General features: G+C 43.4%; 1 protein-coding gene across 5 annotated transcripts in view; it reads right to left on the reverse strand.

Annotated features, from left to right (window-relative positions):
* MAGI3 (membrane associated guanylate kinase, WW and PDZ domain containing 3) overlaps positions 1 to 12,369 on the reverse strand; it is a 506,679-nt gene extending 494,310 nt beyond the window's left edge. For all 5 annotated transcript variants that reach the window (XM_068269718.1, XM_068269717.1, XM_068269716.1 and 2 more), the window contains exon 1: positions 10,463 to 12,369. In XM_068269718.1, the coding sequence (XP_068125819.1) occupies positions 10,463 to 10,766 (304 nt within the window). In that variant the 5' untranslated portion in view covers positions 10,767 to 12,369. The remainder of the gene's footprint in view (positions 1 to 10,462) is intronic.
* Between the last annotated feature and the right edge of the window lie 690 nt (positions 12,370 to 13,059).

A 13,059-nucleotide genomic window follows, 5' to 3' on the forward strand; every position in this document is an offset into this window, starting at 1 on the left:
ATAAGCATTCTGTATTGAAAGCAGAAGGTAAAGAGGCACCCAATGTATATAAAACACTTTAAAATCAATAAAACGAAAAAAAATTGAGGTGCTTACTCAGACAACAAACTCACTTTAGGTAAGGAAGTTTATTAGAATGTTAAGCACAGGCAACTAGTTTCGTGGGACCATGCCCACTTCCTCAGACCAACTAAAAAGTGCTGCAGTAGTCTATGCCGCACTTGGGGCACCTTCTGTATTGAAACATCATGGCATGGGCATCAGCTCTCAGTCTGCTGACTGGACAGAGCAAATCAGCAGCATACTGATGAGGAGAACATCCATTCTCTCCTCCTCTAATCAAGCCTCTACTGGCAGACTTGACAGAACAGTACCTTTAGTATATAGCAGTCAGAATTTTGCTGTGAAGGGGACAACACAAATGCACACAAAATATTTCACGTTATTAACTGAGATTTTAGTTTTATTTGCTTATTTAGTTTTACTGTAAAGTCACACGCAGACTAGTTAAATAGGCACTGCAGTGACATTTAGTAGAATTCAGTAAATTATTCAGGATACCCACTTTTAATGGTAATTTTTCCTGGTTCCAGCATCAGAAACCCTTCCTCTATCTATATATTGAATATAGCCTTGCCCTCCCAGGGATATTTATCCTCTGCTGATTAGCTATGCAGAATTCTACATCCTCCCTCCAGGACATTCTGGGAGACCAAATATATTTTGTACTTGTTTCAGCACTCTCAGTAACCAAACATTTGCTACAGCTGCACCTGACAGGACTAAAGATGTCCCCACCTGTGATAAAATTTCAGAACTTAATTTATAAATCAAACTTGCTAAATTCGTTTTAATACAATATTTTCACTACACAAACAAGCAAATGCATAAATACCTATTTATCTACAGCTGATAGATTTCATCATACATCAGAATCTAGAATCAGGTTGCTGAAGGCAGTACTACTATTCTACTTTAGAAGACTATGGCCTCAATTCACTAAGCTTTATCAAACACTTTATCACACGTTTGATAATTTATCTCATGGGTAAAATCTAATTTTGAATTCATTAAGGTGTTATAGATTTATCAAATGTTTTATCGATAAAACGTTCAATAAATCTGTAACACCTTAGTGAATTCAAAATTAGATTTTACTCATAAGGTAAATTATCAAACGTGTGATAAAGTGTTTGATAAAGCTTAGTGAATTGAGGCCAATGTATTCATTGTCACTGGCCTCAATTCAGAGCTTTATCAAACACTTTATCAAACGTTTAATAATTTACCTCATGGGTAAAATCCAATTTTTAATTCACTAAGGTGTTATAGATTTATTGATCATTTCATCGATAAAACATTTGATAAATCTATAACACCTTAGTGAATTAAAAATTAGATTGTACCCATGAGGTAAATTTATCAAACGTTTGATAAAGTGTTTGATAAAGCTCCGTGAATTGAGGCCAGTGTGTGGCAGATCTTTTCCAGGGTTTGTGTATCACCACAGAGCACCGTACGAAACAGGAAACTACACTGGCCTCAATTCACAGAGCTTTATCAAACACTTTACCAAACGTTTGATAAACGTTTGATAAATTTCCTCATGGGTAAAATCTAATTTTGAATTCACTAAGGTGTTATATATTTATTGAACGTTTTATCGGTAAAAGCACTCGATAAATATAAAACACCTTAGTTAATTCAAAATTAGATTTTAGCCATGAGGTAATTTATCAAACGTTTGATAAAGCTCCGTGAATTGAGGCCACTGTTTTAATCTGAAAAAGAGATCTTTGGCAATCACAAGAATGCAATCAGCTAGCTTCTAATAAGCACAGAAGAGGTAAGATATAAAGTCCTGTTTAAAGTTCACAACTTTCATGTCATTATCCATTGCAGGTGCTCAAAGCTAAATTTATTTCACAAGTGAACTTTTAGCCCCAATTCAATCTAGGCCACAGAGGTTAGCCTGCTGCTGCCATGTGAACTATGGTGAACCAGAGAAGAGGGGCTGTGTTAGGAGTAAAGAAATAACAGGCATCCTCATAAATTCTTAAAGTACTCCTGAAGTGTCTTTCATAAAGAAACAATGGAGGGTAATGGCAGTAAAAGGTACACCGCAGGAAACATTAAAACCCTGTCAGTCACAATTGTAAAATGCTACTAAATTGAGCTCCACTAGGTCCCCATTCTTGTCTGGAGTCCAGCTTTGCCTCCCCCAGCTCTCCAGACACATTATACTGTACAAGATCTCTGAGGGTTAGTTCACAGTGATCAGTTATGTTGCAGAATGACTCTGCATGTCAGCTCACTGACCATACAATTCTATGGGGCTGTTCACAGTACTACGTTGTAACTGATCACTTTATTCTAACTAGCAGCATGCAGGCTTCGCATTAAAGTCTACGTGCAGTCTCCATTGCATTTCACACACATAATGCGTGTGTTGTGCAACTGACCACTATGAACCTAGCCTCAAGGAATGCTGACACGTAGCTAGTTTGGATTGAGGTACTGCAGCAGAGTTCCCAACTTACCAGCTGTAAGTTTTAACACGGTAAAGCGGATCCGAGATGAAAAACAAACTATAACAAGTAACTTGTCTATACATCTTATCTAAAGTTTAGATATTTTACACAGCAAATCTGGCTGCATACAACTTCACCAGTTTAAGATGATTTATTCCTGTGATACAATGAGAGCGGCCATGTACTGTTTGTCATCATTACACAGGTAATCTGCAACTGCATCTCCCCACCTCAGCCTGTGAAAAATTCACTCCCCCCTCCCCTCTGCCTCTGAACTCTCTGGCTAGTAACCTCCTCCTCCTCCTACTACTACTACCCAGACTGAGCTCCCATAAGCCCTTGCTACATGGGTCTGCGTGCCTTGGCGTTTTGAATAAGCTGTGGGCAAGGCTTGTTTAGTTTATTAGGGAATTAGAGTATTAAAACAAAAAAGTATTTAGCTTGAGGAATGCCCTATAACCTCTATGTAAGGAACGCAATTATGCAATGTATAAAAGTTTATCTCAAATGCACTTTAAGGTGATGGAGTTCATTGATCAACCAAGGCTGCCAGTTTGAAAGTGGTTCGGCACTGTGGATGTGAAAATGCAGCTAGTGAGAATGGGGTCATACAGTTATTCTTGAAGATACTTGGCCCTCTCTTTTCTTTGATTATTATTATTATTATTATTATTAATTTATAAAGCGCCAACATTTAATGGTGCTGTACATAGCAGGAAACTAACATGGGGTACACAATACAGACAATGGTGTACACCAATATACAGAATAGGTAATGACAGTGATAAAAGTAACAGGATGAATAAAATGTATAATGGATTTCCAGGACACAAGAGGAGAGAGCCCTGCCCTTGTGAGCTTACAATCTTAATAATAAGTCATATTAAATGTTTTGTCATGTACAATAATAAAATAGAAGGTGCCACTGAGCAGACAGAAGAGCAGGGGTGGGATATCCTTGTGCTGGACTTTTTGTTCTCTCTAGTAAGTCATGTTTGGCGGTACGGCTATTATGTAAAGATAAAGTGAAGCTCTCTGGAGCCTAATTTCAGTAAATGTTACAGGCAGAGAACACACAAAACTAGGCAATTCCCATTATGAAATCTCTTTCAAGCAAAACATAGCAAAAAGGAAGATCCCGATTACTAGCTAGCTTACTTTCCCAAAGGCAAACACCTCATCCACTAATGCTCACTTTATTAGGTGTTCCACCACCGTATAACACCAGCTTGGGAACCAAACAACAGAAAGTTCCGTAAAGGTGACCAACACAGGCTAATAACAGTAACAAGCTGCGCCACCATGTCCCCCTGCAGGATGAAAAAAAATGCTGATCATTGCCAGAAATTACGCTGGAGACCTGTGTGAACTGGGCCTAATGCTGCAAGCCACTGAAGTAGATCTACTATGCATATCATGAGCTTAAAGGACTTCCGAGGCCAAAATCTGCCCCGAAAACGTAAAAAGTTAACTACCTGCATGACTTTGTAAGGCACGGAGGATGCCGTCCGCACCCTCCCGCCTGTTCCCCTCTGCTCAATAGCCCCCCGAAAAGCTGCGACCCCACGGTCCGGGTCGGTATCTGCAGCCTGCATAACGATGGCCGCCGGAGCTGGCCACGGCTGCGCAGTCCGCATAGCCGCTACTGCAGCTGCGCAGCTCTAGGGCCAACCCTCCGATCCACGCTGCCTGTTACGTGGATCGGGGGGTTGGCCCTAGAGCTGCGCGGCTGCAGTAGCGGCTATGCGGACTGCGCAGCCGTGGCCAGCTCCGGCGGCCATCATTATGCAGGCTGCAGATACCGACCCGGACCGTGGGGTCGCAGCCTTTCGGGGGCTATTGAGCAGAGGGGACCAGGTGGAACGGCACGGAGGGCGCGGACGGCGTCCTCCATGCCTTACAAAGTCATGCAGGTAGTTAACTTTTTTTACGTTTTGGGGGCAGATTTTGGCCTCGGAAGTCCATTAACCACTTGCCGACCGCGCACTCATAACGCGCGTCGGCAAAGTGGTAGCTGCAGGACCAGCGACGCAGTATTGCGTCGCCAGCTGCAGGCTAATTAATCAGGAAGCTCGCGCGAGCGGCTGCTTCCTGTCAATTCACGGCGGGGGGCTCCGTGAATAGCCTGCGGGCCGCCGATGGCGGCTCGCAGGCTAAATGTAAACACAAGCGGAAATAATCCGCTTTGTTTACATTGTACGGCGCTGCTGCGCAGCAGCGCCGTAAGGCAGATCGGCGATCCCCGGTCAATCAGCGGCCGGGGATCGCCGCCATGTGACAGGGGACGTCCTGTCACTGGCTGCACAGGACGGATAGCGTCCTGTGCAGCCCCGATCACCGGGGATGACAGGTAGGAGAGGGAGGGGGGGAATTTCGCCGCGGAGGGGGGCTTTGAGGTGCCCCCCCCCCGCAACATGCCAGCCAAGAGGAGCGATCAGACCCCCCCTGCACACCATCCCCATAGGGGGGAAAAAAAGGGGGGCGATCTGATCGCTCTGCGTGCTGCCTGATCTGTGCTGGGGGCTGCAGAGCCCACCCAGCACAGATCACAAAATACTGCGCTGGTCCTTAAGGGGGGGGTAAAGGGTGGGTCCTCAAGTGGTTAAACCAAAAACTGACCACACTAGTCACATGCTTGATCCAGGCATTTCTGATGCTGAAACCACGATAATTAATGTAAAAGTGGGTACCCTTACTGATTTCCTACACACTACCATATGACGCTACTGTGCCTCTTAGGAAAAAAAAAAATATTGTAGCAGGCACACCTCATGAAGCAAGCAGAAAGCTGCCTAGAAGTGACACACATTACACATTTTCCACTACATTAATTAGTAGTAGAGCTGGTCAGATGCTAATACTTTTTTACTTGCAGGCAGATCTATTGCAAATTGTCTGCAGATTGGAATTGGGCCAAATGCACTGTGTGGGTTTTGATATTTGACTGGCCAAAGTCCAACAACAATTAGCAGGATCGTACATACTTTAGCTTAAATACAGCAAATAAAGACTGCCTCGGGTGAGAATCTAGTCTGTGTACAGTGTCTCTGGTATGTCAAATCATCTTGCATATGCGCAGCTTATTGTTCTTTCCTCTTATAGTCTGTAAAGATCATGCTTAACACTATTCACACAACAACTAATTCTTCCCACACACATTTTTTTTATTTCCAGCCACTTTCTGAAATACAGAGGTAGACATACAATAGCAAATTTCGAAAGGGTCAGTCTGAGGCTCTCCGGGAAGTGAAAACCTGCCGAAACAAAAAAAAAAAAAAAAAAAAGTTTCTCTGTAGTGAAAGATTACCTTCACTAAAGACTGCATCTGTTGGCTTAGAGGCTGTGGCCTAGTGCCCATATTTTAACGGGCAAGCCTTTTTCACTAGTACATACAGTGTTTTGCAAAAGTATTCGGCCCCCTTGAAGTTTTCCACATTTTGTCATATTACTGCCACAAACATTAAAGTGAACCTCCAGACTAAAAATCGACTCAGCAGCACTGAAAAGGCCTGGTGTTTCTTTAACAGTTTCACAGCATCAGAACTTTGTTTCTCTCATACAAGCCTCATTTTTAGCTGCACAGAAGAAAACTGCCCGGGCATTTTTCCCCTGATGCTGTGCAAAGCATGATGGGATTTCTGATGTTCTCGTTCTGCTGTTTTGGTGCAACAATTTTTTTTCACATTTTGAATTTGACATTTGAAGCCTAGTGTGTGCAGCTGGGAGGGGTGATCAGGACACAGGACAGTTGGAACTGTGTCTCCTGCTCCCTGTCACCTCCTTTCAACCAAAAAGATGGCTGCCCCCATGACAAAAATGGCAGCCCCCATGAATCACAAACATGTGCCTGTTCTTTTAAAACAGGGTGGGTAAGAGATTATATCAATTCTAATTAACATAACTAATGTAACTTAATGACAGTATGTTTTTTTTAGGCTGAAGTTCCCCTTTAATCAATTTTTATTGGAATTCCACATGAACGACCAATACAAAATGGTGTACACATGAGAAGTGGAACGAAAATCAAACATGAATCCATGAAAAAAAAAAAACACTGCAAAGTGGGGTGTGCGTAATTATTCTGCCCCCCGAGTCAATACTTTGTAGAACCACCTTTTGCGGCAATTACAGCTGCTAGTCTTTTAGGGTATGTCTCTACCAGCTTTTGCTCTAGAGACTGAAATCCTTGCCCATTCTTTGCAAAAACCGTTCCAGCTCAATCAGATTAGATGGACAGCGTTTGTGAATAGCAGTTTTCAGATCTTTCCATAGATTCTCAATTGGATTTAGATCTGGACTTTGACTGGGCCATTCTAACACATGGATATGTTTTGTTTTAAACCATTCCATTGTTGCCTTGGCTTATGTTTAGGGTCGTTGTCCTGCTGGAAGGTGAACCTCCGCCCCAGTCTCAAGTCTTTTGCAGACTCCAAGCGGTTTTCTTCCAAGATTGCCCTGTATTTGGCTCCATCCATCTTCTCATCAACTCTGACCAGCTTCCCTGTCCCTGCTGAAGAGAAGCACCCCAGAGCACGATGCTGCCACCACCATATTTGACAGTGGGGATGGTTTGTTCAGAGTGATGTGCAGTGTTAGTTTTCCGCCACACATAGCGATTTGCATTTTGGCCAAAAAGTTCCATTTTGGTCTCATCTGACCAGAGCACCTTCTTCCACATGTTTGCTGTGTCCCCCACATGGCTTGTGGCAAACTGCAAATGGGACTTCTTATGCTTTTCTGTTAACAATGGCTTTCTTCTCGCCACTCTTTCATAAAGGCCAACTACGTGCAGTGCACGACTTATAGTTGTCCTATGGACAGATTCCCCCACCTGAGCTGTCCAGAGTCACCATGGGCCTATTAACTGCATTTCTGATCATCGCTCTCCTTGTTCGGCCTGTGAGTTTAGGTGGACAGCCTTGTCTTGGTAGGTTTACAGTTGTGCCATACTCCTTATATTTCTGAATGATCACTTGAACAGTGCTCCGTGGGATGTCCAAGGCTTTGGAAATCTTTTTGTAGCCTAAGCCTGCTTTAAATTTCTCAATAACTTTATCCCTGACCTGTCTGGTGTGTTGTTTGGACTTCATGGTGTTGTTGCTCCCAATATTCTCTCAGACAACATCTGAGGCTGTCACAGAGCAGCTGTATTTGTACTGACATCAGATTACACACAGGTGCACTCTATTTAGTCATTAGCACTCATCAGGCAATGTCTGTGGGCAACTGACTGCACTCCCTTTGCAGTTCTTTATTTGTAAAAAGGTTTGGAATCCTGTATGATTTTTGTTCCACTTCTCACGTGTACACCACTTGGTATTGGTCTTTCACGTGGAATTCCATTAAATTGATTAATGTTTGTGGCAGTAATATGATAAAATGTGGAAAACTTGAAGGGGCCGCATAATTTTGCAAGCCACTGTACATAAAAACATTCAACTCAATATTTTTTTAATACCGAATTAGGATTTCATTTAACATGATTTACACTACACTTGCTTTAAAAAACAATTCCAGGCACTTTTTCATTTAATATTGGACAAAATGTTGATAGGTGGAATCTGTAAAGGTGTTGCTACTTTCTGTGCTGTCCCCATCAAAAATAATCTTTACATGCTGACGCAGCTACAGCTTCCAGCAGAACATTAGGACTGCTGGCAAATTCTTCCAGCAGGAAGACTCACGCCAGTGGCGTAGCTAAGGAGCTGTGGGACCCGGTGCAAGTTTTACATTGCACCCCCCCCCCAAAGCACTCTATACATAATTAATACGGGCCACCAAAACCTGCCAATGGCAACCACAGTGTCAGAGGTGCAAGAAGGGGATGGGGAACAGTTTGTTAATGATTAAAGCATCTATAGAAGGAAATATTTCCAACACAGGACCAATAGAAAGCTAACACTGCAGTTGAGGGAGGGCTCTCTTGGGGCCCCGATGCGGTCGCAACCTCTGCACCCCTATTGCTACGCCACTGACTCACACCAATAAAAACATTTTTTGGCACAGATGGTTTAAAATTTACCCTTGGCTTTCCACAAGGATATTAATTTTTCATAAGTGTCTGTGCACTTTTCATGCAAATTGCTTGAAAACTGTCACATGCATCTAGCGCATTGGCAATCATTACATTGGAAACAGATGCAATGTCTGCAAAAAAAATCCAGAAGTTTTTCTTCCCTGCACCTATTCACATACAGAAATTTGTATTTCATGGAACTAAGGGCACTAATCTATTTTAGGGGACCCAGAAGGAAACCTAATAGGGAAATTCTGCTAACATGATTGGGTAGACAGCACCCTCTCAAACTTGTTTCAAATAGGTTGTAGTAAACCATGCCCACACTATTCAGCCAATCACAATGCTTCGTGCTGTAGAGCGTTAGTCCTTTTTTTCGTGGAAAAATGATCAAATCTGCACGGTTTGGGAACCCAGGACTGTGGAGTCGGAGTAATTTTGGGTATCTGGACTCAGAGTCGGAGGTTTCAATAAACTGAGGAATCGCATGATTTTTGTACCAAATCCAAAGCCTTTGTAAAAATTAGACTAAAGGTGGCTATACACTGGTCGATTTGCCATCAGATTCGACCAACAGATAGTTCCCTCTCTGATCAAAACTGATCAGAGTGGGATTGTATGGCCACCCTTACTGCAAACAGATTGTGAATCGATTTCAGCCTGTAACCGATCACAATCTGTGGAGCTGCAGCCCCCACCCCCTGCATACATTACCTGTCCCGGCCAGCGCGAGTCCCCTGGTCCCCGCTGTCTTCTTCTCCACTCCAAGCTCCAGACAGTTCCTGCAGCTACTGAACTTCCTGTCCAGGGGAAGTTTAAACAGTAGAGGGTGCTCTACTGTTTAAACTTCCTGCCGGGACAGGAAGTTCTGTGAAGCTGCAGCCGGTCCGGAACCCATCGCGGAAAGAAGACAGAGGGGACTTGCGCCGGCCGGAACAGGTAATGTATACCCACTGTATTGCGTCGGTCGTCGGGCATTCGAACGCCGCTATCAATGCACTCCCGACCCGCCGACGATCGAGAAAAATCTTCCGCACGGACGGATCGACGGGAACGATCGATTTCGATCGTTCTGTCAGCGGTGCGCGCGGCGATTTCACAGCCGATTCGATCACTGTGAAAGAATCGGCCATATATCGGCGGGAAAATCGTTAGGTGTATGGGCCCCTTAAGGAATCGAAGCAATTTTGGGTGCCTGGAGTCGGTGGTTTCATAAACTGAGGAGTCGGATGATTTTTTGTACTGACTCCACAGCCCTGTGGGAACCCACCATCAAGTTGGGAACCCATGACAGACAAAATCCCTTCTATCTTTATGAAGGTTTTTTTGACTAGCTGCAATGACACACTGCCCTTTGCTTTGTATGTTACTATTTGCTTTAAAATTTCTTACATCTCATTTTAGAGTAAATCATTACATACAGAATTTTAGAGCTGTGAAATGGAAAAAAAAGGAGTTTATTTTGCTATCATCAATATACTTATTATACAGGAAGAAAATGTATGAGCTAAAAAAAAACATTCAGATTCTTAAATGCTGCAAATATAAACATAAAATGAACAAACATGTAAATCCAAGGAAAAAAAAATTCTGGGGCAAAGTTAAGCTAGAAGAACATATGCTAGTTTATTATTGACAGAGATATTCCCTCACTTCCGGTCACCAATGATAATACAGGAACAACACACTCAAACTGGAGCACAGAGAAAGAAAGATAACCATTCAACCCTATTCCTTTCTGTCAACAACAACAAAACAAAACAAAAAAAAAGAAACAGAAAAAAACATAGCAATAGTTTAGTCCCTAGTTTCGCTTTGACAAAACCCAAACTGGATAGCTATTTATGCATTTGTTACATCTCAAAATAAAAAGGAAGAATGAAAAGCAGAACATTAAAATGCTAAAAGCACCTACCAGGTTTGACAGTCTTTAGACGGATTGGCTCCCTGAAGTGCCTTATCACTGCTAATGTGTCTCGATGTGTTAGGCCGCTGACTGGAGTTCCATTCACCTCCAACAGTACATCTCCTTGGCTAGGTACTTTGCCTGCAATATAGCTGGCTACATCTTCTCTAAGGCGGCCCAAGTAAGGAAACTCTCCATGTTCAGCACCCCCACGGATCTCCAGAAGAGCACTAGGATCACCACCAACTCCTGATAACCCACATTCCTGCACTTTACTCAACCAGTGCTTCTTCTTTTTCAGCGTCTTGGACATTGTGCCTCATACGGGAACTGGGCACCGAGCCCACCTCTTGACTGGAAGAATATAGATAAAGGAAAGCAAACAGCCCTGACTATACTGGGGGGAAATACTGTATCAGAGCTAGAAAACTATTAGTTGGCAATTCCACTGAAACAAAAGTATCCCTTGAAATGACAAATGACCAGACTGGCTGATCAAATTAGCTATTCATTAACTGTTCACAATAAGATATTTTAAATACCTAAAAGTCATATTTGAATGCCAATAACTTCAATAAATGACAGTGAACAACAGACATCACAATCTTTTCATCATCCCAGCAACTGCACTTGATCATTAGCTGGGAAAATTTAAAAAATAAAAATTAGGAGACACTAATATTGCACAAATTACATATCATTAACAGGAATGTGATATTTACATCACACACTGATGTTATGAAAGCTGGGTGGTGCAAAAAACAAACAAAAAAAATTATATTCCAAACCACACAGGCAGAGAATTTCTAGAAGGGAATGGATCTGCTTGCCTGATTGCAAAGATAAAATGCAAATAAAATCAGTGCACCATACTGGTTAGGGTAAAGTGAATATGCCGGCTGTCAGATCTTCATAGTAAAATGGCACACAGCAACAGCATCTGCCTGTCTACAAAGGCTTAAAATGCAGTAAATAAATATGAATTACACAGTCACCTTAGTAAAACAGCTAACATAAGTAAAACCTGAAATTAAAAACAGTAAAGAAACAACTTGCTCAGGGTGTTTGCGTTGGTATAAACGATCAAATAAATGTAACTATATTACAACCCACAGGCAGCAGCCAGTGAATGTAGACTTATCATGCAGACAGCAGTAGTCTTATCGTGTACATAGAGCATACACAACACTGCCCCTGGTATAGGCTATTTCCATTCACACACACCAAAGTGTCACAGCACACAATATATTCCACCTAGCAAGTTCTGCAAGTGATCCAACTAGAAATTCAAGCAAACACTACAAAAGCCATTGTACTGTGCGGCTACTAAGGCTAGAAGCGTTATCAGTAAGCCATCCATAGCCAGGACAATAACAGGACTGGGTAATGTGTGTACAGGGGTGAAGCCCAGCACCTTCTCTGCCTAAACAGCTAGATCCTGCTGCTGTCTGCAGTGGCCACTACAATGCACACAGATACGGCCACATATACCCATCTGGAAACACTTAGTCAATGTGGAATGACAGTGGCTGGATGAGCTCACACTATGTATCATGGAAGTACATAGCAACGCCAGACCACAAGCCTACATTCCTGTCCCGGGGGCTTCAGTCAGTAATCAGCGTCTCCAGGCGGCGGGGCTGGAAAGTTGTGCGGGAGAAGTTAGCCTGAGATGGGACAGAGACGGGGGTGTGCCAGGAAGCAGCCTGTTACTGGATTCCCTGCACATGGATGGGAGTCCCGACCAGGATAGCCTGAGGAGTGGCTGGGGGCCGCAGGGGGAAAAAAAGTAGGGATCCTCTTCGGGGAGGGGCTGTGCATACACCCGACTCTATCCTTCCCTGTGTCTCTCCCGCTGTTGCTGGCGTCGTATTATTCAGCGTCCAGATGATGCTTGTACGCTGCCTAACAAGAGACTGTGCGCTACGGAGAATGCGCAACTCAGCACAAGAGAAAGCCACACCCGTTTTCACGCTAGCTCCGCCCACGGTTCACCGGTGTTGATACTCGCTAGCCGCGCCCCACAAAGATATTACCGCCCACATTCCTATAATCCGATCCGCCCAGCTCTCGTTCCATCGAAACCCTTTTTTCTGTTACCACCCTAATGACATCAGAGGCTGTACGAAGTCTCCACGTTCTGTAACGTCGCAAGCTGAGTGGAGGCGTGGCCCGCTGTCTTCTTCGAGACCTAGCGACATTGTCACGCCCCTCCAACACATAACCAAATATCAATGCAGCTTCCGTGTTGCGTCATGTTTGGCGGACCTGCCCACATGGAGTAATTTGTAATGCTGGAAGTGTGGTCGCTGCCCCTACGGTGCTGCAGCGCAAGAGATTGCAGTACTTAAATTCACAAACTCATAGATATCAACCAAAACATTAAAACCATCTAGACACATTTGTGCAGATTCCCTTTGTGCTGCTAAAACAGAAACAGAATAAAACTTTACCAACATGCGTGCCAAGAAAGGGTTACTATTCTTCCACACACACCAACTTTTTCAGATAAGAAAGAGGGACGCTATAATGCCCCAGCCACACCTCTAACCATGCCTCAATCAGGGGCGTAGCAATAGGGGGTGCAGAGGTAGCGACCGCATCGG

Source organism: Hyperolius riggenbachi, chromosome 2 (genome assembly GCF_040937935.1).
Source record: "Hyperolius riggenbachi isolate aHypRig1 chromosome 2, aHypRig1.pri, whole genome shotgun sequence".
In the NCBI taxonomy this organism is placed as follows: Eukaryota; Metazoa; Chordata; class Amphibia; order Anura; family Hyperoliidae; genus Hyperolius; species Hyperolius riggenbachi.